General features: G+C 42.9%; 1 protein-coding gene and 1 long non-coding RNA gene across 13 annotated transcripts in view; both read left to right on the plus strand.

Moving 5' to 3' along the window:
• Window positions 1–11,265, plus strand: part of SEMA6D (semaphorin 6D) — a 57,620-nt gene extending 46,355 nt beyond the window's left edge. For 3 of the 9 annotated variants that reach the window (XM_054701218.1, XM_054701223.1, XM_054701224.1), the window contains 11 exons: window positions 52–140; window positions 874–1,091; window positions 1,207–1,338; window positions 1,651–1,806; window positions 1,898–2,071; window positions 2,917–3,057; window positions 3,153–3,230; window positions 3,627–3,727; window positions 4,087–4,143; window positions 5,638–5,805; window positions 7,573–11,265. In XM_054701218.1, coding sequence (XP_054557193.1) covers window positions 52–140; window positions 874–1,091; window positions 1,207–1,338; window positions 1,651–1,806; window positions 1,898–2,071; window positions 2,917–3,057; window positions 3,153–3,230; window positions 3,627–3,727; window positions 4,087–4,143; window positions 5,638–5,805; window positions 7,573–8,861 — 2,603 coding nt within the window. In that variant the 3' untranslated portion in view covers window positions 8,862–11,265. The remainder of the gene's footprint in view (window positions 1–51; window positions 141–873; window positions 1,092–1,206; window positions 1,339–1,650; window positions 1,807–1,897; window positions 2,072–2,916; window positions 3,058–3,152; window positions 3,231–3,626; window positions 3,728–4,086; window positions 4,144–5,637; window positions 5,806–7,572) is intronic. The other 6 variants (XM_037502419.2, XM_054701228.1, XM_054701231.1 and 3 more) reach the window with 6 other exon arrangements.
• Window positions 11,266–22,468: 11,203 nt separating this feature from the next.
• LOC119238588 (uncharacterized) overlaps window positions 22,469–25,193 on the plus strand; it is a 101,978-nt gene continuing 99,253 nt past the window's right edge. For all 4 annotated transcript variants that reach the window (XR_008554125.1, XR_008554126.1, XR_005123600.2 and 1 more), the window contains exon 1: window positions 22,469–22,871. This is a non-coding gene — a long non-coding RNA (uncharacterized LOC119238588). The remainder of the gene's footprint in view (window positions 22,872–25,193) is intronic.

The raw sequence follows: 25,193 nt of genomic DNA on the forward strand, positions 1-25,193 counted from the left end.
GCTAATTGAATTATCCTTTAGGAACCAGTTTGTTTTCCACTTTTCTTTCAGAACCACACTTTCTTCATGCCATAGAGTATGGAAACTATGTCTATTTCTTCTTTCGAGAAATTGCTGTAGAACATAATAATTTGGGCAAGGCAAGTATATACGTTTCACATCTATGGCGTACTTGTACTGCATGGAATGGAGCCTACTTGGGTAGAGTTATGGTCTCTGTATGTTTTCCAGTAGTCAGTGTGGTGCGTTTAGAGCCAAGTGCAGGGAGGTGAGTTGCTTATCATGAGAATAATTGCTGGAAAACCCTGAACAATGGCCAGAGTGGGAACAGCAGCCTTGGGCCTTGAGAAAGTCTCATTTTTTTCTCTCACCACAGAGAGTGTTCTACAGGCACCCTTGAGCTATGGAGCCTTCTTTAACTCTTTGGAAATCCATTAATAGTTTACTATTTCCCGGTGTCAAAGGCAGGGTGGAAAGTAAGGACCCAGTTAAATCTTGAGTGCTCCTGTAAAAGCCCAGAGGAGTTTAAAATATTGCAACCCCTTCTCTGCCACATTGAAGGATGGCAAATTTCATTAACAATTTGAGAAGCGAAGTGGGAGACAAAAGTGCAGGGATAGTTTCCATTCAGCCAGGCAGTTCAATAGCTCACTTCTTGGGGAGCTTGTTTGGCAGAACAGGAAAATGGCCCTTCTTCACGCAGGTAAATCTAGTTTGCATTCTCATTCTACAGCCCCCTAGACAGAAGGCTGCTAGATTCTTTTGAACCAGACATATCTTTAGCATTTTTTTATCCCTCCCTTAAATAGCAGCTTTTTGTTTTCATTTCTCCTCGTGCTCCTAAGCCTGTTGCTTGCTTTTGTGCCTCCACAGGCTGTATATTCCCGCGTGGCCCGCATATGTAAAAACGACATGGGGGGCTCCCAGCGGGTCCTGGAGAAACACTGGACTTCCTTTCTGAAGGCTCGGCTGAACTGTTCTGTCCCCGGAGATTCATTTTTCTACTTTGATGTGCTACAATCCATCACGGACATAATTCAAATCAATGGCATCCCCACTGTGGTCGGGGTGTTTACCACACAGCTCAACAGGTGAGAGCGGGCCCCTGGACTCCCCGCTGCTACCCTGACCCTCCTGCTTGCTTGTGAGAAACACAGAGCGGCCCTCTTCGCCTGATGGTTTCCTGACGGCTTTCTCCTCTTTCAGCATTCCTGGTTCTGCTGTCTGTGCATTTAGCATGGATGACATTGAAAAAGTATTCAAAGGACGGTTTAAAGAACAGAAAACTCCAGATTCAGTTTGGACAGCTGTCCCCGAAGACAAAGTACCAAAGCCAAGGTAAAGAACAAAACAAAAAAGTGCTTTTGTTTTCAGTCAAACCCTCTGGTCACCGGAAGCATCCATCCTCCTCCGAGAGCAGCCTGGCCGACCTCCCCAGCAGGAAGGGTCCCTGTGACAGATGCGTGGGAGGCAGTAGACACAGCCCTGGGAGCTGATGGGGAGAAGCAGCTACCCTCAGAGAAATAGCAGTGTCCTTCTGGTTTTGCTCACTTTCCATCCCTCTTGACATCTTCTTTCAGCATGGACATTTATTCCTCAGATAGAATTTGTGAGGGGTCAAAAAACAACACCACCATGTTTTCCTTTTAGGCCTGGCTGTTGTGCTAAGCATGGCCTTGCAGAAGCTTATAAAACCTCCATTGAGTTCCCGGATGAAACCCTGTCCTTCATCAAATCCCACCCGTTGATGGACTCCGCCGTCCCACCCATAGCTGATGAGCCCTGGTTCACAAAGACTCGGATCAGGTAAAAGTGTGCATTAGACCCTGGGCCAGCCTCACGCCACGGCCTTCTCCTCCTGCTGCCCCACCTCTGACTTGCCCGCCTCCTCCGGTAGGTACAGACTGACGGCCATCGCAGTGGACCATTCTGCCGGACCTCACCAGAACTACACAGTCATCTTTGTTGGCTCAGAAGCTGGCGTGGTACTTAAAGTTTTGGCAAAGACCAGCCCTTTCTCTTTGAATGACAGCGTATTACTGGAAGAGATTGAAGCCTACAACCATGCGAAGTAGGTGTATTTTACAGAACGTTCTTTGGTGCTGCTCAAAAATTCCCCATGTGTATTTCACCTAGTCATTTCCTTTCAACTCTCTAAATTAGCAGTGTTTTGGCATATTAGTGTTTTGGGTTTTTCTTCTCCTCACTGAAATGAATCCTGGGAGTCTGCTGGGGCTAGGAGGGTGGGTAATGGAGGAGAATAAAAATAATTCACGCTTGATTTTTCACCTGTGAAAAATGAGAACATTTTAGCACTGCTCCCCTTACCTTGCAGATATATTTTAAGATGCTACATAACAGCAGAGCAGACAGCTGGTTGTAAACACACACACACACACACACACACAATGCACTTCCAGTTACGCATTTTCTTCCAATCACTAACATAAAAGATTATTTGAATCATTAAAAAAAAAAAAAAAACAAGGAAATAGGTAAGAGAATGGAACAAAGGAAACTAAGGCGAGATGGAGAAACATCCCGCCCAGGAAGATTTAAATGCATTTAATCGTGATCCTTTTTCTTTTCTATAATCTAACACACTCTTCACAAATGCAGTTCCCTCCAGTGATCAGAATGGGAACGCAATCTCACGAAACCCTTTGTCCAGCCTGAAATTTAACCAACCATGCAGAGCAGAAGATGAATCACATAATTATTACTTTTCAAACTTGTGTACTATTTGGTTAGCTATGGAGAATATTCCTTAAGACCTACCCAGTTCCTAATAATTGCAAAAAACCAGACCCCACTTGCTTTGTTTCGTTTGTGTGGCTTTGGACTTACTAAATGAATGGCTTTAAAATGTACCCCACGAAAAAAATAAAATAAAATAAAATGTACCCCACGATACAGGTGTAATGCTGAGAATGAGGAGGACAGAAAGGTCATCGCATTGCAGTTGGATAAAGATCATCACGCTCTGTATGTGGCATTCTCTAGCTGCGTGATTCGAATCCCACTCAGCCGCTGTGAACATTATGGAGCCTGTAAAAAGTAAGCTGATGTTCCTTTACTTACTCGGGCCCTACATCATCGAGACCTTTGACGACGAGAAAAATCCAAATGACATTCTGTTTGGTTTTCTATAGGTCTTGTATTGCATCTCGGGACCCGTACTGTGGCTGGTTAAGCCAGGGGGCCTGTGGGAGAGTGACCCCAGGGATGCTGTAAGTATACTTTGTCTCATCAGCCAAGATCTCCAGATCTATGTCTATCTTCCCCAGGGGCTGTAACACTAGAACTCTTAGAAAATTTTCAACATTTCTTTTTCTCTTCTTCTGTGTATTTATTGTTTGGCTTGGGAGAAAAAAAGAAAAGAAAAGAAAAAAAGAATCTGCAGCTGTGAGAAGGAGGGAGGATTGTAGAAGTACTTAGACCTAAGGGAAATGAAGAGGAAAAAAACAATTTTTGTCTACTTTCTTAAACATTCCAGTTACCAAATATTTCCCAGAAGTGCTCCTTTTAGCAAATTATGTTGAAATCTTACTTTTTCTCTGCTCATTCTTACTAATCAGTCTTGTGTTCTTGGTTCTGCTCTGGTTGTCACTTGTGTCCCTATGAAGGCTGTTAACTGAAGACTTCTTTGCTTTCCATAACCACAGTGCTGGAGGATACGAACAAGACACAGAGTACGGCAACACAGCCCATCTAGGGGACTGCCATGGTAAGACCGAATCTTCCTTTCCTGGCACTGCTTTTTGACCACATCTGCACGAGAACATTATTTTACAATCAGCCTTTTAATGACTCAGGACACATACCACCTAGCATTTAACTTAAACTTCGCAAAAGCCGAGCTGTTTGGTCATGGGGATACATTAGAGGTGAATCTTACTTTTTTTATTTTTTTTCCTTCGCCATTGACAATTTTATAGGAAATCTAGAGAAAGGTAGTCTTAACCAATAGGTTAATCTTTTAATTTATAGCCTTTTCTTTTGACTTTTTTAGTTAATTGGAATTCATAAATTTTTGCTTTCTTTTGGTTACTTTTTACTGATTACTTGTTCCTTTAATTCTTTTAGAAATTTTGCCTACTTCAACTACACCAGATTACAAAATATTTGGCGGTCCAACATCTGGTTAGTTTTTTTTCATTTTTTTGAATTAACAACCTTTTCTTTCCTTCAGTTCAGCATTTTCTGCCCCTTCTCCCCTTCTTTTGCGCAGTTTGGCAGTCCTTCATTTTTCTGCTTTGACTCATAACCCCACTGATGGAACCCAAAGACTTTTTCTTCCTCAGCACTTCACCCCTGTGTAGCATGTTGACAGTCCATCATTGACCAAGGCACATCCTGTAAGAGAATTCAAGTGGATTAACGTAGACTGCATTCCAGCTGCACGCACATCACCCAGGCTTTCTTCTTTCTCACCCTTTGCATCGTGAATGTTCCCTCTAGCCATCTTTAATCAGTGGATGGCAGAATTTCATTATTTCCCCCTTCTCTCCTCACCTCTCCTAAGACCCAGTAAACAAATACACATTTGCCCAAAATGTGTATTTATACATTTTAGAGACCTTTTTATGAATGATTGGTGGTACTCCTGGGTATCTTTGAATGTTGCGGTCTCAGTGGTATGAAAAAGGCTCCACTGAATGAAACTGGTTTCTGATGTACTCAGGTGTTCAGTGGACTCTCCACGCCTGTCTGTCTGTCTTTGTTTTGGAGTCATTAACTGTGACCGTTGCACCAGTTTGAATTGAGGCCTCTGGAGTTTTAGACTAAAATCATATGCTTACTTGTGGAATATCTGCTTGGCAGAAACCAGTAAGAGACACACTAAGAGTTTAAGTTACTCCTAGTCGCATTGCTGCTTCTAAAACTTACCAACAGTTTTATTTCTCAGGGGGGAGAAAAGGATGGCAGAGCTTCTGTATCAGAACAACCTCACTCAGCTTGCAAATGCCATTCTTTTGCATGAGTTGCTGCTAACTCTTTGGAAGAAACTACCTGGACACTTTGGAAGGCACAGGCAAGGTTCAGCGCTTTACCGTAGACAGTGAGCCCTTGTCAGTGACTAATCCACAGCTGGAAGGGAGGTCCTCACTTGAGCAGGACAACCTCTTAGGCAGAGATGGTTTATTAGGTCCAGAGTCAGGTGTACAAAGACTTAACCAGGTGTTTCCCAATGTAGTTGCACTTAGCTTTCCCATTAAAAGATGTACAGCCTTAACCTTCTCTGAAAGTGCCCTGAAAATAGATGCAGAAAGGAAATGAAATGTCACGTATGACGAAAGAATGAGACATGACAAAAGAATGAGAAACTAGCAGTTAAGCTTTGGGACTTGTATTTGCGTCCACGAGGGGCGTTAGTCACCACTGGGGCTTCTGTAGGAGTGTTTGAGTGTCTTTAATGTTGAAACCTGCTAAACATGTCTTATTGTTAGTTTTTCGCTTTTATCTTTCCCTTGCAAGAGAGAGATTTGATGTGGTCTTCTCAGATGTGTTTTTGTGAAATCCTAGAACAGGCTTTCTCAAAAAATTTACTTAAAACTTTACCTTAAAATGCAACAGACCAGTCAGAAAAATCTGCTGACACTACCCACGTTAATAAAAATCTGTTTGCCACCACAGACATGGAGGTATCTTCGTCTTCTGTTACCACAATGGCAAGTATCCCAGAAATCACACCTAAAGTGATTGATACCTGGAGACCTAAACTGACGAGCTCCCGGAAATTTGTAGTTCAAGATGACCCAATCACTTCTGATTTTACTGATCCTTTATCAGGTATCCCAAAGGGTAAGGCCTCACCAGGGAACTCATCTCTCACTGAGTGGAAACCTGATTCCTAATATCTCTGAGGAGCTGGGCAAGAGGGTTCTCCAGAGGGGAGCTGAAGCGGAGCTACCGCTTCCCCCCCCACCATACTGGCTGCAGTCACTTCGGCTTTCTGTGGTTACACTGGAGTGCATTCCTTCAAAGATGAAAGAGGTGGAAAGCTGTTAAAGGAAGGGTTGGTGAAACAGCCCCTCAGACAATCTAATCTGTGTTGGTTTCTGTCTGAAGAAGCTGAGAGTCTGCTGGATATCAGAGCATTCCGAGGGTCACCGCAGCAACATCAAAAACCCAAAACTCATTAATTGCAAATATCCTGATATCAGCTGTTTTATCTCAGATCCTTTCCCAGCCTTTTGTTTAGTTGCAATTCAAGATGTAATATGAAAAGGATATGTGAGGTGCTTGAATGCCACAAGCAATAAAATGCAACAGAATGCTTGTCCATAACTATCATTTTCAGCCGATAATAGAAGCAGTTATAAAATAGCTGCCTGTGGAGTTAGCTTATTAGATATATTACTCTGAAAATAATCTATTCTTTAGTGCTTACTAAACTATGGTATCAGGTTTCCAATCAGTTTTATGCATTGCATTGTCATTTATGATTTACATCTGTTGATTTTGGTTTCGTATGTTTTCATTGTAAAATTTATAATCCTTCTTTTTGCTTGGTTTTCTTTAGTGATACCATTTCTTTCATCTTTTCTTTCTCTGACTTTCACAGTGCCACTGAATCCCATAACCCTGAACACTAATGAAAGACAACTAATGTACAAAACCATCAGTACTAACCTTTAGCCACACAATCTCCCAAATCACTCTGACTTACCTTATTCTGGGATAGCTGTATTTTTAGCATGTAACAGACTTGGATACCTCTTGAACTAACATTTCTTTGATTGACTGTTAGATGTCTGTGGTTGCATTAAAAATCCCAATATGACCAACTAATGAACTCTTTTTTTTCCTAGTCTAATTTAAGTATCTCTCTTAAATATGCATCAAGATATCTTAGTGATATTATTTAACTAATACATAGTATTACTCTTTTCTTAGACTATCTGGATTTCTTTCATAGCAGGCAATTCAAGAGTACTTCACCCCAAGGTGAAATGAAAAAAAAAAAAAAAAAAAAAAAACCACTCAAAGCAAACATGAAAGTCTGTATTTGTAGCTAACAGTGACCAAGCCCACACTTTTAGTCTGTGAACAGATGATGTTTCTATTCTACTTAAGATAGTATCATTGTATTTGCGTAATTCTTTTCACATAATATACATTTATGCCAATTCACACACTCAACTCTTTAATCATGATTTATGAATAAGGAAAAGAGCGTGAGACAGACATTCTATGAGTTTAAAATTGGCCATTTAGAAAATGCATACTTTCTAACTTTAATTTTTGGGTAGAAACTCTTTAAGATTGCTAATGTTATGGAACAACTCTTTAAGAGGCCTTGGGAGAAAAAGACAGACAAATACAGATCAGTGGGAGTTTCAAATTCTCCTGGCATTTGCAGCAATCATATATGTCTCTAGAGATCCTGTTGTGATTAAGGGGAAAAACACATACACGTGTACGTATGGAATTTTAGAGGCTATCTGACCCTCCAAGCTAAGCATAGGGACCTTGTGAAGGTAGTGTTGCCTCAATGGAAGCCATCTTCTGGTTAATACTGTTTGCAAGAAGCACCTCACTCAGACTCTTGCTGTATGTCTATTGCAGGTGTCCGATGGGAAGTCCAGTCTGGAGAGTCCAACCAGATGGTCCATATGAATGTCCTCATCACCTGTGTCTTTGCTGCTTTTGTTTTGGGTGCATTCATTGCAGGGGTGGCAGTGTACTGCTATCGTGACATGTTTGTTCGGAAAAACAGAAAGATCCATAAAGACGCAGAATCCGCCCAGTCGTGCACCGACTCCAGTGGAAGTTTTGCCAAACTGAATGGTCTCTTTGACAGCCCGGTCAAGGAATACCAACAGAATATTGATTCTCCCAAATTGTATAGCAACCTGCTGACCAGTCGGAAAGAGGTGCCGCCCAGTGGGGATACTAAATCCATGGTGATGGACCATCGAGGCCAACCTCCTGAGCTGGCAGCTCTCCCCACACCTGAGTCTACACCTGTGCTTCACCAGAAGACCCTGCAGGCCATGAAGAGCCATGCAGAGAAGGCCCACGGCCACGGGGCTTCGAGGAAAGAAACTCCTCAGTTCTTCCCATCTAGTCCTCCACCCCACTCCCCGTTAAGTCACGGGCATATCCCCAGTGCCATTGTTCTTCCTAACGCTACTCATGACTACAACACATCTTTCTCAAACTCCAATGCTCACAAAGCAGAAAAGAAGCTTCAAAACATTGACCACCCTCTTACAAAGTCATCCAGTAAAAGAGATCACCGGCGTTCTGTAGATTCCAGAAATACCCTCAATGACCTGCTGAAACACCTAAATGACCCAAATAGCAACCCCAAAGCCATCATGGGAGACATCCAGATGGCCCACCCAACCCTAATGCTGGATCCTGTGGGACCTATGTCTGAAGTCCCACCCAAGGTCCCTAACCGGGAGGCATCGCTGTATTCTCCTCCTTCAACTCTCCCCAGAAATAGCCCAACCAAGCGAGTGGATGTGCCCACCACTCCTGGAGTCCCAATGACTTCTCTGGAAAGACAAAGGGGTTATCACAAAAATTCCTCCCAGAGGCACTCTATATCTGCCATGCCCAAAAACTTAAATTCACCGAATGGTGTTTTGTTATCTAGACAGCCTAGTATGAACCGTGGCGGGTACATGCCCACCCCCACAGGGGCGAAGGTGGACTATATTCAGGGGACACCGGTGAGTGTTCATCTGCAGCCCTCCCTCTCCAGACAGAGCAGCTACACCAGTAACGGCACCCTTCCCAGGACGGGACTAAAGAGGACACCGTCCTTAAAACCCGATGTGCCACCAAAGCCTTCATTTGTTCCTCAAACCACATCTGTCAGACCACTGAACAAATACACTTACTAGGCCTCCAATGTGCTATCCCCTGTGTGGCTTTATTCTGCCCATGTCGTGAGAGGATGCTGTTGTAAGGGTACCTTAAGACAAGAGACTCGCTTGTATTTTAAGAGAGCCAAGTGGCCAAAGAAACTTTTCTAACTTTGGCAACATCAGAACTTGCCACATGTAGCTACTGCAACAAGGCTTCTGTGTACTTGTCTGAAAACAAAGGAAGGTGCTGGTCATTCCATTTCTTTTGTTTGAAGCTAAAGAGATGTGTAGCTCTGAGGGGCAACCTTACCAGTATAAAGAGCTGACACAGTACTCAGAAGAATCTGTGAGCAAATACTTGAAAATGGGTTCAACTTAGACTGCCATTAAGTGTGGTCTTCCCATTCAATGTGAACATTTTCTTATGTATGCATTCACCTTGCCTCTTGCACAAATGTCAAAAAAAACATGGTAATGTCTCAAAGAAAAGAACTTGTAGATTACCAAACAATTTGCTAAAAATTCAGTCTTCGACCCAAATTGTAGCATTTTTTTCAGATGTGGCACTTTTTTCATGCCACCAATGAACTGTGTTGTGTGGGTGTGTGTGGGTGTGTGCCTCTGTGCGTGGGTGTGGGTATGTCTGTGTGTTCTGTACCCACTAGGATTTGTGTAGGTGCCCATCACATCTTTTTGTGCTATGGAGCTGTTTACATTGAGCATGACTGAATGAGAGATAATAACTTCCTCCCACAGCAGTCCATTGGGTCCAGCTTTCAGAAGGAAATAAAATCGAGGCCGGTTGGACCATGGTGCCCGATGCTAGAATGTAAGGGTTCTAAGTAATTCTGTGCTGCTATTCATTCAAACTTCTATAACAGTCTTGCCAGCTAAAGGAGATGGAGATATTAAGAGGTATCCTTGATTTATCCACCAGTATTCGGTAGTAAAACTTACCTGTCCACTGTGAATCCAAGCCCGAGTCACTCTGTTTAACCTTGGACACTGATAAGGTTTTATTTGGGTTGTTTGGCTTTTCCTACGGAGTAATATGTTGCTTTCTTTAACTCCTCCTACCCCCAAGGTCAAAACAAAACCAGACAAAAGAAGGAAATGTGAAGGCATTGTAAATTGGCTTAACAGGAACAGTCTATGAAAACCTACCAGAGGTGCAATCATGTTGTCTATGTTGTGTTATGTGAGAATTTTCTCCCAAGTCATGCAGGTAATGACAATATACTGTAAATATTACATGTGAGTTTACCTGAATCTGTGCATTTTGTGCCTTATTCATGCGAATGATAGAAGTTCTAAAATATGTCACGTGTTTCCAGTATAGCACATCATTTACCGAGTGCCAGTTGTAAACGTTTTTCAACCAGCACCTGAAAGGACTTTTTCAAACATCATAAAACCACCTAGAACAATTAATCGTAAAACAATCCACCCAAATAGCAGCATTCTATCCTTTGCCATGATAAACATTCCACTCCTGCTTTTTCTGAGGATGACACAGTGATAATGTGAAGTCAAATGAGGTTTCCTGGGGAATGTGAACCCCGCGGAGACCACCTAGCGTCATTTACACGTAGTTCAGAAGCCACTCACAGTTGATGATGTGCAACCCGATGACTGTCTCAGTTCATGCGCTGCACACCACACCACGGTTTATCGAGCCTAATCTAGAAAGTACCAAGGCAGAGGAATGCTCCTGACTTAGTCAGATGAATAAGTTCAGCTGATTTCTTGTGATAACCTGATGATACCTTCCCTTGGGGGCAGATGGGTGGCAGAGACCAGAGCCTTTTTATACAGAATGTAGAACTGAGACAGCTATTCTTTTCCTTTGAGAATATTGTTTTTATAAAGAACGCGATTCCCTGAGATGTCTGCAAGCTCAAAAGCTAAAACTTCTGTTCTTGAAGCACTTCAGCTTTGCAACTAAAATATTACAGATTAATAATAAATTAAACCAACCAACGATAAACACTACTCAGTCCACCGCCGACAAAGCGTGTTTGAATTCACCTTACCAATATTAATCCCGGCGCGGAAAACAGAACAGTAACTCTATGTGATCCCAGATAACATCTTGTAACATTGTGCTGCCTTGTAGTTTGTAATGTGAGTTCTATCAGTATTTATGTTGAAATTTCTAACATAAAATCTAGTCTATCCTGTTAATTTAAATTTTAAATGCTTTATCCATTTGTGCAAAGGTAAACACAGATTGTATCTTTTTTAATGGTACGGCATAAAAAGTAACCCTAAAGTGAAGTGGCTCTATACTGTTTTATAGAGTACTTTAACATGTATAGATATCTTGTAAACTTGTATTGTGGATGTGTAAATAATATGTACTTTGGGTTTTTAACACCGCATGTAAAGTCAAAATAAAATATACAAATCATTATATCCTGCCTCTTGATATTGAAGAGGTTTATAACATTCCTTCTTTTAAAAATATCTCCATTCAATCAACACCAGTGTGAGTTTCTTTTAAAAGCCACTCAAATATTCTGATCTGGAATATTTGCTACCGGGTCGTGATGATACGGTCTTTCTCTTCTTGGAAAGCTAATCCTGATGGGCAGAGCCCCTGAAAGAAACTCAGAAACTTTACAGAAAGTCAGATGAACTGTGCTGGCAGTAGTCAAACCGCAGGCAAACAACCAATGATTCCCATTGTCCACGCATTCTGGCTCAACAGATGTTTTTAAAATTCATGATTTGTATTCCTAGGTGAGACTTGTAATGTCTCTTGTCTCCGAGATTGCAACCGGCCAGCTCTGTTCCTGTGAATACTTCTTGCTATTTGACATATGGCATTTCTCAGTCCCACTGTTTTTTTTTTTAACTTTGACTATTTATTGGTTTGCAACATGCGTATGTTTGGAGGGTATAGTTTCACCTCTGCCCACCACCACAGCCCCACTGACCAATCTAGCACCACAGTCCATTGGTAACCTGGTAACCTCAGTTCTGCAGTCACATTTCTAGGTTTTATTTTGCTTTAGCATTGTCCTTTTTCTTTGACTTGTTATATTCCACATGAGAGAGATGGCCTGGCATTTGTCTTTCTCCTTCTGATTTGTCTTGCTTAGTATAATTCTCTCCAGCTGCACCCATATTGTCTGTAATGGCAAGAGCTCATCTTTTATGACAGCTGAGTAGTGTTCCAGGGTGGCTATATGCATCTTTATCCATGCGTCTGTCCAGGCACTTAGGATGTTTCCAAAGCTTGGTTATCGTAAATAGTGCTGCAATGAAATGAGTGCCTTCCAAAGAATGTTTTTGCATTCTTTAGAAAGATTCCTGTGAGTGGCCAGTGCCGTGGTTACAACTGAATATGACGTATTAAGAACTATCTGCCCCAGATGTTGAAATGAAAGGAAAGTTTATGATTCCATCTGGTTTTTCCCTAGCATGGAATGACCTGCTGGCTGCGCTCATTGCTTCTTGTGGATGATGAGGGTTTCATGCCACTTTGGAGAGAGACACTAGGAATGTTTGCAGCAGCCCTGTGCCCTTGGTCGTAGCTGCTGCCCAGGCGGAAGCTCACCCACACCTCTACTACAGCTGCGTTTCTCTCAGGGAGCCCCAGCAGCATCTCCACGGAGTAGCAGAACTTCCCATATTCCTCTATGGGCCTTGTTCTCTTCCACAGTGACCTCTACCTGGGGATGCTGCATTCCAGTGTCATTCAGTGGCATCGGGGGTTCTTTATATAATTTATTTATATACATTTTACATCTTAGTTCATTTTTGTACAAAGTTTGCTTTCTCCTCTCAGGTGTAGTCCCCATAAAATTCCCACTACCAAGACACCCGTGCACCATCACCATAATCCCTTGTGTTCTTCCCTCCACTGTTTTGATCTCTCCCTCCCCCTCTCATACAAAATGTCTTTGATTTACAGTTGCCTGTTAATTTTGGGTTTTTATTTATTATTACTATTAAAATTTTCCTGATCCCTTATTTGCTTCCCCTATATTCCTCCTATAAGTGAAAGCATCTGATATTTTTCTTTTTCCTTCTGGCTTATTTCACTGAACATAATCCCTTCCAGCTCCATCCATGTTGCTGAGAATGGCATGGAGACACATCCCCCAAAGCAAAGAAAGTAAAGGAAAAGATAAACAGCTGGGATTACATCAACTAAAAAGCTTTTGTACAGCAAAAGAGATACTAACCAAAAGAAAGAGACTCCCTACTGACTGGATTCTTTTTATTATTATCCTGGCAGCCTCTTGTCTAGAGTTATGAGGCAGAATTTGCAGGAAACCTTTTGCAGGAGAAAGGATTTGGTAGCAGGCTTATTTTCCCCCTTTGACAGCTACTAACACTCCTGTGTAGACTGCAAGGCAGTGCCATCAAGAAACCTGACTGTGGGGCCTCCCCTGGTGGCGCAGCAGTTGAGCGCTGGGTTTTGAGGCTGCCCGCAGCCTCTGCAGCCCCAGTTCTATTCCCGCCACCGGCAAGGGTCCTACAAAAAAAAAAAAAAGAAGAAGCCTGACTTTGGCATTCTGAACCCCATCTTGCTGCTGCAGGAAGCCTGTGGAAGCTGGCACTCTGCTGCTTGCTAGAGAAGAGGGTGGAAGGGGCCTCACCGACATGCAGAAGTTCACCTGAAACTCTTAGAATTTGGACAAATGAAGGAAGTAAAAGCAATTAAGGGAAATGTATCTTCAACCTTGTTTCTTCCTGGGCTTCTTGAGCATAACAGTCTCTTTCATTTATATTGTCTAGTTCTATTAAATTGATGTTTATTATACATTATGGCAATTATGCCACTTTCCCTGGCTTCGGTGATTTTTTTTCCCTTCTAAAAAGTGCAGCTTCTCCTTTTCCTTATTAGAAGGTCTTAGCCTTTTTTGACCAGGAACACCTTTGATAATGTAATGAATGCTATGGACTGAGAGCTGAATTTCATTTTCCTTTTCAGGGAATTTACAGACACCTGAAACCACATCTATGAATCCTCAGGATAAATGCTTAGATGCCATCTAAGAGAACTGGGGTTAGAGATCTTGGAGCTTTTCAAAAGGAAGACATTATAAAGACACAAAGAAAATGAATTAACCACAACTTTTCAACTGTGCTCTGATTCCAGAAATCCCATTGACTAGGCATATAGTTTATTCTGGGAAGCAGCAATTTTGAAGCCAGGCGGAATACTGGAGATGCTGGTACAGGCTAAGAAGAAAGGGCATCTCCCATGCAAGGTGGTGGCGTGATGGCCCAGGGGCTGGCCAGGTACCAGGAGGACTTGCTTCCTGCCATCTGAAGAAGGTCAAATCACTCCCCTTCCCTCCCAGCTAGTCTCCTTCATCTTTGTCAGAAAAACAACCAAGTGTCCAAGACAGTATTGTGTCCAGGCCCTGGACCTGGGCTCTAATTCTTTTTTTAAAAAAAGATTTATTTGTTTGTTTGTTTGTTTATTTATGCATACAAGAGCTGAGGTATAGGCCAGAGGTGTGGGGGGTGAGAGGATTCACCTGAGACAGAGTGGGGAGCAGAACAGGTGGATTAACTAAAATACACTGCTGAGGGGAGCAGCGGGCAAGACAGGAGAGGTCTGCTGCGCCATGTGTGCCGCTCCCTGGCTGGGGATCAAACTCTGTGCTTCAGTGGCTATGGACAGCCTCACAGTGCTGAGACTTAACCCCTTGAGCCACCAGGGAGGCCCTTGGGCTCTAATTCTGAGTCCCCTCATCAGGCAGCTTTGAAACACTTTACTACTCCCAACTTCAGTTTTCTCATTTTTGAAGAGATGGTTTAACATCCATTTCCCTGACAGGTCTGTGGTATCTGTCAACATTATAATTTGGTTACCTACTTTATGAATGCTGTGCTTAAATATTACTCTTTCAATAGCTTTATTGATAGGCTTCTGATGGACGTGTGAGGCCTGTTCCCTGTTAGATGTAAGATGTATGTGAGATTAGGAATAAAATAAAGTGGGATAAATGGTGTACTTTAAGCCATTTAGCATGGGTCTATCTCTGATAACTAGTCTTTTTGCATATATAATATGCAAGACATTTCAATCTCTGCCAGTATTGCATTCTTTAGCAAACAGATGTGATACTATAAACAATGAGGAAATGAATAAAATCAATCTCTAATTCATGGGGGCAATGAAAGGATGGGGGGTGGCTGTCAAACCCTGGATACTCAGGCTATGAATCACCTGGAATTCACATCTAAAAGAGAATGGAATATTTCTAGATTCTCCCCTGATAAAATTCTTTCAAAAAATGAGGAATTGATTACTGATTGATAAGTCTCTTTGGAACATGCAGTCTGGTTCATCATAGCCTCTTAAGTATGAAAATACGTTTGCTCCAAATGCATTGATATTTGGGACTGTTCATCATTTATGTGAGAAGGAACCACCCATTGCTATTGATTGAGGTTGAGGATTGACTTGAGGTTGTTAGAGTGGTTGTCAGTGTGGAACAGTTCAATCTAGTGGAACTCTCTGTGTTGGTGGAAATATTCTAGATCTGTGCTATCATATATGGTAGCCCCTAGCATATAGGAGCTTCTGATCTTTTGTAACCAGGACCACTTAGGCATTATCCTGGACAGATCTGGTTTAGAAAGTGACCCTGTTGCTGTCACAACTGGCCAGGCCACTGCTCAGAATGCAGCAATTCCATGGGGATTTGCCTCTGACTAAAATATACATTTATGTCTTTTCCCCAGGGGCTTATAGAGAGCTGGGCTTATATTTGCTCTCCTGATCAATCACAGATCTAGTGTGTGGGTGTTTCTTATTATTTAGAAACTATGATGACACATCCATTGATCCCCCAAACAATATAGTACTTGGTTTGCATTGTCAGGCTTCCCTTTGGTTTTACCTGGTGCTTTTGAGCCCGATTCAGTCAATCCTCAACGTGCTTTTTGTTGAAAAGGAATAAGATTTGTCATTCCCATTTTCAGTGTACAGAAATTGAGGTCAGTAGGGCTGTGACAACAGATGACAGGCAATTCACAGATCAGAGCTGATTCACATAGTCTCACATCCACACCCCGTGCACAAACCAATATACTCCATGAAAGGATCAAAAGGGAATATCAGTGTTCAATCATAAAGGATGGCCTCTCTCCAGCACTTCATGTATAATGAGGAACACAAAAGGTAGAATAATTACAGTATCCGAGGGTACATGCCAAACAGCCAGTGAAAGATAAAACATTCAGTGAAATCCACTCACATTTTGGACCATGGTAATGAACACACCAAATCGAAAAAGTCCGTGGATTGAATGACATGGTGTAGGCTGAGGACAACCAAAGGGGATGAACATAAAGATGTTGCAAGAGACTAAACTGATGTTTCCAAATTGTACCCATGAGTCTAGGCATCCTGTGGACTGACAGAATCTCAGAGGAGAATTTGCTTTATTTCTTATTTTGATGTTTCTCCCTATTGAGTTGGGGTTGCATAGTAGGAATTAAACATGGTTGTAACTTGGCCACCGCTTTGTTGCAAAGGAGACTGTATTGCAGTGTCTCCTTTAAATAAAGACTGAATAGCAAAGGAGAATGTTCCCTGAGGACTTGAGCTGCCTATCCTTCTGTGAAGAACAGAATAAGCACTTGGATAATGTTGGTTGACCAAACAAACTTGGTAACTGTTTTGGAGTTTTATCCTAAGTGGCAGGGCCTGGCAAGATATTTGCCACTGTTAATGCTAATAAGTATAGTAGAAGCATATTGCCCTTCTAAACATTTGCAAATCAGATTCCCAAATAAGAGGATTATAGAGTTCTTTAGTCATTCTCAAAGGAGAATGGGAGACAGCTTTAGAAGGTGCGAAAAGGAAATGGAATCCTCAGAGTCTTTTGCAAATTTGAGAACCTCAAGTGTTTGTGAGCACTGCAGTTTGTGAGCACTGCAGGCTCCAAAGTTCAAACTCAAGTTGAGAGACAGGCCCATTCACTGATCTGGCTAGTATGTATCTCAGGCAGCTGGTAAAACTGGAATCACATCAAAACTTAAGATTCAGGGTCTCCCTGGTGGCTCATGGATTAAGTCTCAGCCCTCTCAAGCTATGGCCAGCCACTGTGGCCGGAGTTCGATCCTGGCCAGGGAGCTAACCCACATGGCACAGCAGGCCTCTCCTGTCTCACCTGCTGCTCCCCTCAGGAGTTTATCTCAGTAGCGTTTCCTGTTCTGCTCCCCACTCTGTCTCTGGTGAATCCTTTCACCCTTGCCCTCCCCCATCTCTGGTCTAGACCCCAGTTCTTATATGCATAAATAAAATAAATCTTTAAAAAATAAAAAAAAATTAAGATTCCACCTGACTTACTGGTGGCCTCTTCAGACTGCTCCCTGAATAAGTCCATCTGATTTCCAGGAGTTACTAAGCAATCATTTCTAATTCCCTATGCAACCTTCTCCTTCCAGGGAGGTATAAAAAAATGAATTCTTGATGTTTGCTTAGTTTATATAAATATTTGTCATGAAATTATGTAATGAAAAACAGCAAACTGAAGAGAGCTATAGAATTCAAATTATTTTAAATATATCTACATACATATAGAAAGAAGCCTAGAATAAACCTACAAAATATTTTTAAATAGACACAATCCTTAAAACTAATATTTTAATGTGTTTCAATTAAATATATATCTTGGAAAAAATCTTTTTAAGTTTGATTGTCGGTTTCTTTTACAAAGGAAAAAATATCCTGGAAACAGCACCTGTGGCAACTTGAGGATATTCAGAATGTAAAATAAACTCCTGGGAGGTTTGATTCGTCCTTTGGCTTCCAAAGTGTCTATCATTGTACTTTTTTAGCTAGAGAAAATGCTAGGACTGAACTGGTGCAACAGTAGAATTGAGAAAATAGCAAAAAGCAGACAAGAGAGGCGCCCCCCCCCTGGTGGCGCAAGGGTTAAGTCTCAGCACTATGAAGTTATCTGCAGCCACTGTAGTGTGAGTTTGTTATAGCTCAGCCAAGTTCAATCCCCCACCAGGGAGGTGACCCACATGGCACAGCAGACCTCTCCTGTCTCGCCCGCTGCTCCCCTCAGCAGTGTATATAAGTCAGTCTGCCTGTTCTGTTCCTCACTCTGTCTCTGGTGAATCCTCTCACCCCCTGCATCTCAGCTCTTGTATGCATAAATAAATAAATCTTTAGAAAAAGAGAGAGAGAGAGACCTCAAAGGGCTGGAACTATGAATCCCCCAAAGAAGGCTGGTCAGCGGCTTAGAAGGTTCGAGATCATGGCAGGGATCCAGAGCTGGAGCCTCTTTAGTCTTGGCCCTATAGGGACTCAAGAGCAAGGACACAGAAAGCTGTAAAGTCCCATTTTCACCTTTGTTTTCTCTTCTGGGATTCCAGAATAACAGAAAGCAAGGAAGCAGAAGACTAGAGAGCTGGTAGCTTGGAGGACAACAAGATTGTTATGGTAATGACAACTTGTGAAAATCGGAAATAATTGCTAGAGCAGAATCCTCTCCGCATGACAGCTCACCAGTTAAAGCTGTCAGGAAAGCCACACCCCTTTCTAAAATTCCCTGAGGTTCCTCCCCTCCCCCCACTTTTTAAAAAGCGAATTTTCTCGATTTAATAAGTTTTCCCTTTGAAGAATTGTCTTTGCCCCGCCTCACTATTGTATATGTGGACCATGGGAAAGAGATAAAAGACCTCTGGGGATAATCTTAAACAGTGTAGTCAGCCAAAATGGAATTCAACTTCTAAGTTGGCATTTAGAGACTGACCTGCATGTCATCATATTTTTTTCACTGTTCTAACTTACAGAAATGTCAATAACCAAGACAATTCATTAGGAAGTTCTTGTCCTCAGAAAAACGAGTCGAAGATGTAAAAGAGAGAAGCCACAATACACAGTTACCCCCAAGGCTGAAACGTTTTAATCATAGCCAGATCATGTCTCTTAGTTTTCATTGGTCAACCGAGAAATACATTTGGAAGAAAAAAGTGCTTTTCTTATCTTATATATAAAAATGATCCCTCATTTAATAATCTTAACTTCTAAAGCTCCAGTACCTAAAAATGGTGACATGGACACATTGAAAAAACATTGTTCACAACTTTTTGAGAACCCTGATGTTGTAGATCTTATTCCCATTTGATTTGAATGTGATCAGGCCCTGTCTGACTAAGCAATGGCCCTGGACCTGAATTGAAAGTGGCCAAGGGCCTCCCCGGTGGCGCAGTGGTTGAGCGCTGGGTTGCGAAGCTGCACGCAGCCTCTGTGGCGCCGGTTCGATCCCTGGCTGCTCCCCGGCCACTGGAGGAGGGTCCCACATGGCGCGCAGACCTCTCCTGCCGCCCGCTGCTCCCCTCAGCAGTGTACTTCGGTCCTTCTGCCTGCTCTGCTCCCCGCTCTGGTGAATTCTCTCACCCTCCCGCGCTTCTGACTGTACCCAGTGCATGTATAAACAAACAAACAAACAAACAAGCAAACAAATAAATAAATAAGCATGCCTCTATTAAAAAAAAAAAAAAAAAAAAAAAAAAAGAAAGTGGCCAAGATTTATGATTTTGTTGTGATCCTTTTTGAATGGTCTGATGTTTTTTCTAGTAATCTTAGCTTTTGCTTCTTCTCTCCTGTACTCAGATATCAATATATTTAGGGAGTAGTTTACAGAAAATACAAAGGATTCAGGTAATTTATGTTTGACAGAAATCTATAAGATAATCGCTATATAATTTTGTCAAACAACTGTTTAGTTTTGTTCACATCTGATTAAAAAATAACAAAAAGCCATAGTTCCTAAAAACAACAATGGAACAAAAAAATCTTTGGCAGACTGGTTGAATTTTAGAGTTCCATGAAGAAAGTCCCTATGGTGTTGAAATAAACATGAAAAAAGAAAGAAGGGGGTCTGGGGAGAATGAATTCCTCTCCAGCCACAATAGAAAACATCTACTATTTAGAGAGCAAAAGTCAGGGGGGAATGTGGTGTGCTTAGAAATGCAAAACATCTTCCTAAGGTCTTACATTCTCCTAGGAGAGAAAACAGCTTCCAAAAGCTCAGGAGGGACAGAGTTAATTACCAGCTTTCAATGAGGAAGTAGAGAATGGAGGAGGCTGAAAGCTATATGAGAGTATCAGGAGACACAGAAAACTTCTGGAAGTGTGCACAACTAGCTGACAGTGTGGAGGACTAGTAAGAGAACATTTTGCTTCATAACAAAGTTACCCTGACATCCTAACAAAAAGTATGAAATGGATGAATTAAGGGGCTCTATACTTGGTCCTAATCAGCCCCTTTGACAAACATTGAAGAAAGTAGAAGAGTTGAGAGGGGCGGGAAATCGAAAAAAGTTGGGCAAATGGATTTTTTTTTAAAGATTTATTTATTTTTATACACGAGCTGGGGTACAGGCCCTAGGCACAGGAGGGTGAGAGGATTCTCCAGAGAGACAGAATGGGGAGCAGAACAGGCAGATGACAGAAATACACTGCTGAGGGGAGCAGCAGGCGGTGAGTAAGGAGAGGTCTGCTGCGCAATGTGGGATTCTTGCGCCGGCCGGGATCGAACCCACACTGCAGAGACAGCGGATAGCTTCACAGCACTGCGCTCAACTCTCTGCACCACCAGGGAGGCCCTGGATGATATTTAAAGATTAGTGAGAATATACCTAAGTGTTTGTATGAGTTGACTTGAAAAAAAAACAGTCATTATATGCTACATGATTTTATTTAGGTAAATAGACAATGACAGCCCCCTCCACCTCAAAAATATATGTGCTTTTTAATGATTTATAAGCATTGAGATAGTGACTGAACAGCAAATGTGAACATTTGTTACTGAGGGAAAGTGCAGCGAGTCAAAACTGTGATAATAGCAAGAAGGCTAATGAGAAGAAAAATGACCCCAGTGAAGGTACCACCTCATTCATGTGTCCTGTCTACATATACATACATGCACATGAGTCTTTGTATGAGCGTGAGAAGCTGCATGAAAGAACTGACAAACTAGTAGTGATACCTTAATTTCAGGCCTAATCTCCCAGCCAGGAATAGATCCCAGGCTGCAGGGGCAGCGCTGAGTCCTAGCCACTAGACCATGACTACTTGGTGTCTCATGAACCACAGCAGGAACTTTGCCGATACTCAGGCAAGCAAGTGAAAAGGCAGATTTGTTTAGAGAAAGAAAAAATTTGTTTATTAAGGAGAAAAGAAACAAATAAAGTGGGTCTTCCAGGTCGGTTGAGCCAGGCTAGGGAGGGGCAAGGAAGCTGAGGTTGAGTCGTGCCTCAGGGAATATAGACCATCTTTCCCTGATTATTCTTTTTTTTTTAATTATTTTTTTAAGATTTTATTTGTGTATACAGGAACTGGGGTGCAGGCCAGAGGTGTTGGGGGGGGTAAGAGGATTCACTAGAGATAGAGTGGGGAACAGAACAGGCAGACTGGCTGAAATACACTGCTGAGGGGAGCAGCGGGTGAGTCAGGAGAGGTCTGTTGCGCCAAGTGGGTTGCTCCCTGGCCAGGGATCAAACTCGTGCTGTAGAGGCTGGTGATAGCTTCATAGGTTGCATCTTAACCCCTTATAACACCAGGGAGGCCCCTTTCCCTGATTATTCTAAAGCTCCACCAGTCTGTGATTGGTTAGTTATTGGTGGTCTCACTCACTGCCTAAATGGTCTGTGCCCAGAACTAAGTTTCTGTGTCCCGGCCCTTATCTTTTTTCTTTACCGTCCTTGTCCAGGAATGTCCTGTTGCTCCTAGTCCTGGGGTGTTTGATTAGTCCCCTTTGGAATTTGTTGCCCTTATCTCTGGAGCCTTCCTTATTCCTCCAAGGCTTTTCCTATTCTTTTCTGATGCTAAGGGTTCTCTCTTGCTCTATGCCTCAGCAGTCCACCCAGGAACCTTCCAGCCACCACCCTCTGCTACTTCCTGGCAAAGAGAGTGCACCTTCCACTACAAGGTTTGAAAAATGCAAACTACTTCCTTGCCAGTATCTCTTACAGGGGTGCCATGGAAATGTAACTCAATCATGGCCAGTAGGACCTGAGTCAAAGTCTGGAAAGGGTCGGAGGAAAGTTTCCTTCTGTAACAGAAAGAGTATATATGAAGAGAAACTCCCTCCCTTGGATGGGAGTGAATGGAACAGCAGCCCCATCCGGGCCCCTGCTGATAGACTGGGGTGCGGGTGGGGGGTTGCCCACAGGCTGGAGTGGCAAGGAAATGGAAAAGCCCTCAAGCTTTTGATGGCTGCTGACCTAAATGACTTTGAAGTCTGTCATACCTGGATTTTTCTAAGGCAGAGATGAGAGTTTTTGTTGCCGCATTGATGATCAGATATTTATTATTTCTTCCCGCTTGAAAGCATCCTGATAGAGTCACTGTGATATTGTGATTCATAATAAGTATGTATTGACCTTTGCCCTACCACAGATCCCCTAAAACCCTTAGATTTCCTGTGATAAGAGCCATAAAGCTATCTTTTATTATGTTAATGAAGAACGGGAAAGCACATAAGGTCTGGTTGTCAGTGGAATCAAATGTGTAACAGGGGTAGGTACTTTAGTCCCTTCCCCCACTACAAGCACATGCGCCCCCCCCCACACACACACACACAATCAATCTCTGGAGAGAAGAGGGGCTGGAGATTGAGTTCATCACCAATGGATAAGAATCTAATCGAACTACCCCTATGTAAGGAAGCCTCTATGAAGACACAAAAGGACTGAATTCTGAAAGATTCCAGGTTCTGGTTTTCGGGAAAGCAGTGTGCTCACAGCGGGGCTTCTGCGCTCTCAGCACACCTTGCCCTGGGCAGTTCTTCCCCAGGCTGTTCCTGAGTCATGCCCTTTTATAATAAACTGGTAATCTAGTAAGTAAACTATTTCTTTGAAGTCTGTGGGCAGCTCTAGTTAATTAATTGAACCCAAGAAGGGAGTCCTTGGAACCTCAGATCTGCAGCCAAGGCCGTCAGAAGCACAGGTGACCACCTGGACTTGGAATTGGCATCTGAAGTGGAGGGGAGCTCTGTCTTACAGGACTTAGCCCTTAAGCCTTAACCCTGTGGGATCTGAAGCTGTCTCCAGGTAGGTAGCGTCAGAATTGAGTTGAATTGTGGGGTACTCAGCCGGCATCTGAGAATTGCTCAGGGTGGAGGAAAGTAAGGCACATATTAGAAGTGGTACCTTACGAATATGTTCGAGAGGGTTCTCTCACCATGGAGTGATGATGGGAACTGATGGGGTGGAAAGCTTCCTTCTAGCTGGATACTAGAATCACCTGGAGCTTTTCAAAAATAAAAATGCCTGGGTCAGGCAGTTAGTCCCCGAACAGTTAAATCAATTAAAGCAGCTTTCTGGAGTGGGTCTGGGCCCTGGCATTTTTAAAGTTCTGCCACAAGATTCTGATGTGCAGTGAAAATGGAAATCCCCTGCCCTATGTTGAGTCTTTCCCACTGTAAAAATGTGAGCATATGTATTCATGTGCTACTGTGTAATAAGCTACTTGAATTAGTTTTCCATTGCTGCATAACAAATTAGCACAAATATGGAGGCTTGTTTGTGCCCAGTTTGTGCCCAGTTCAACAGGGGTTCCCCAGGAAAGGGGAGGTTCCAGGTTTCCTGCCCCACCAAAGGGATGGTGGAACTGAGCAGGGAGAGAAGAAGCTGCAGAGGAGACTGAGGAAGGAAAGGAGCAGGATGGAGCCAGAAGGAGACCTGGAAGAGGCACATGGAGCCAAGAGACACATGAAGAAACTGTGCTTGCCTTTTGGTTCTGGACTGGGTGACACAGATGTGGGTGAGACCTGTGGGGAGGTGACAATGGGGGTTATTGTCTTGATTTTGATTTTGCTCTTTTCCTCCCTTGTCTGGTTGTTTTTGATCCTTTCCTGTGGGTCCCCACTGGAAGGTGCTTTGGACTTGTGGCAGGCTTTGGGGCCTTGCTCTGGGCCAATCCTGCTTGGGTGGACTTTTACCCATGAGGGGACGGGTAACTTTGGGTGCTTGATTTAGAAACTAGATTCTTTGCCTTTCCTGTATTGTTTCCTAATTGTGTTAACGTTCCTTCCCATTAAAGTCTCATATGTTTTGTGTTGATGGGGCAGATGGCAGAACCCATTTAGAGTAGGCAGATTTGAGGGGTATGGGCTGCCATTCTCCCTGCCCTGTAACAATAGGTGAAAAATATGGGTTCTCTGCTCTGGATATCAAGAGGCTACTGCCTGGAAGCACAGGAAGAATCCATTTTCCACTCCTGAGGTATTGGTGGAAGCTGGCTGCTTGTGGCTGTGTGACTGGGCCCCATACCAGCTTTCACCTGGATTATTTTGTTTCTCTGAGTGCCAGCCAATACTCCTTGTCATATGGCCCCACGCACCTTTAAGCAACAAACCCTTCTTATTCTTTGAGTATCTGCGACATTCCCTTCTGCTGTCAGCCGGATAAAACGCACTGCTTTAAAAGTTTTCACTTCAGCATTGTAAATAATCATCTCAGACCCATATCACAAGGTACGCTGACCAGGGCTTTAATTACATTTGAAAAGTTCCCTTCACAGCAGTCTCTGTATCTATATTTGATTGGATAAGAAGGCAATGGCAGTCTTGGCGGGGGCCATCTTTAGAATTCTATATACCCCAAAATTTAATAGCTGAAAACAGTAATTATTTGGTTTCTCACAATTTTGCAGATTGGTATTTGGGCAGGACTCAGTTGGAACAGCTCACCTCTACCCCACATGTGTTGGCTGGGCTAATTCCTGCATTTGTAGCCAGTTGGTAGAGCTGGCTGTGAGTTGGCTGGTTCACATGTCCTGGGCCTCAGGTGGGATGACTGCATCTCTCCTACTGTTTCTCTCTCTCTCTGTCTCTCCATCTCTTTGTCTCTGTCTCTCTCTCTGTCTCCCTTTGCTCCCTCAAAGTGGCTAACCAAGATTATTTGTTTCAAGATATAGGGTTCCCAGAGAGTGTGAGTGGAACCAACAAGGCCTCTTAATTTTTATTTTTTTTAAAGATTTATTTTTTTTTAATACAAGAATTGGGGTACAGGCCAGAGATGTGGTGGTGGTGGGGGAGAGGATTCACCAGAGACAGAGTGAGGAACAGAACAGGTAGACGGACCGAAGTACACTGCTGAGGGGAGCAGCGGGCGAGATAGGAGAGGTCTGTCCCTCCATGTGGGTTTCTCCCTGGCTGGCCGGGAATTGAACTCGTGCTGTAGTGGCTGCGGATCGCTTCATAGGTTGCGTCTTAACCCCTGTGCCACAAGGGAGGCCCACCAAGGCCTCTTTAAATAGAAGCTTGGAAGTCACACAAAAAATGACCTCTGCTACTTTATTTTGGTCAAAGTGAGTCACAAGGCCAAAGCAGAGAGCAGGGGAAACGGATTCTGCTACTTGATGGAAGGAGC

The sequence above is a fragment of the Talpa occidentalis genome, unplaced genomic scaffold, assembly GCF_014898055.3.
Source record: "Talpa occidentalis isolate TD23 unplaced genomic scaffold, MPIMG_talOcc4v2.1 talOcc4.11, whole genome shotgun sequence".
Taxonomy (NCBI): domain Eukaryota; kingdom Metazoa; phylum Chordata; class Mammalia; order Eulipotyphla; family Talpidae; genus Talpa; species Talpa occidentalis.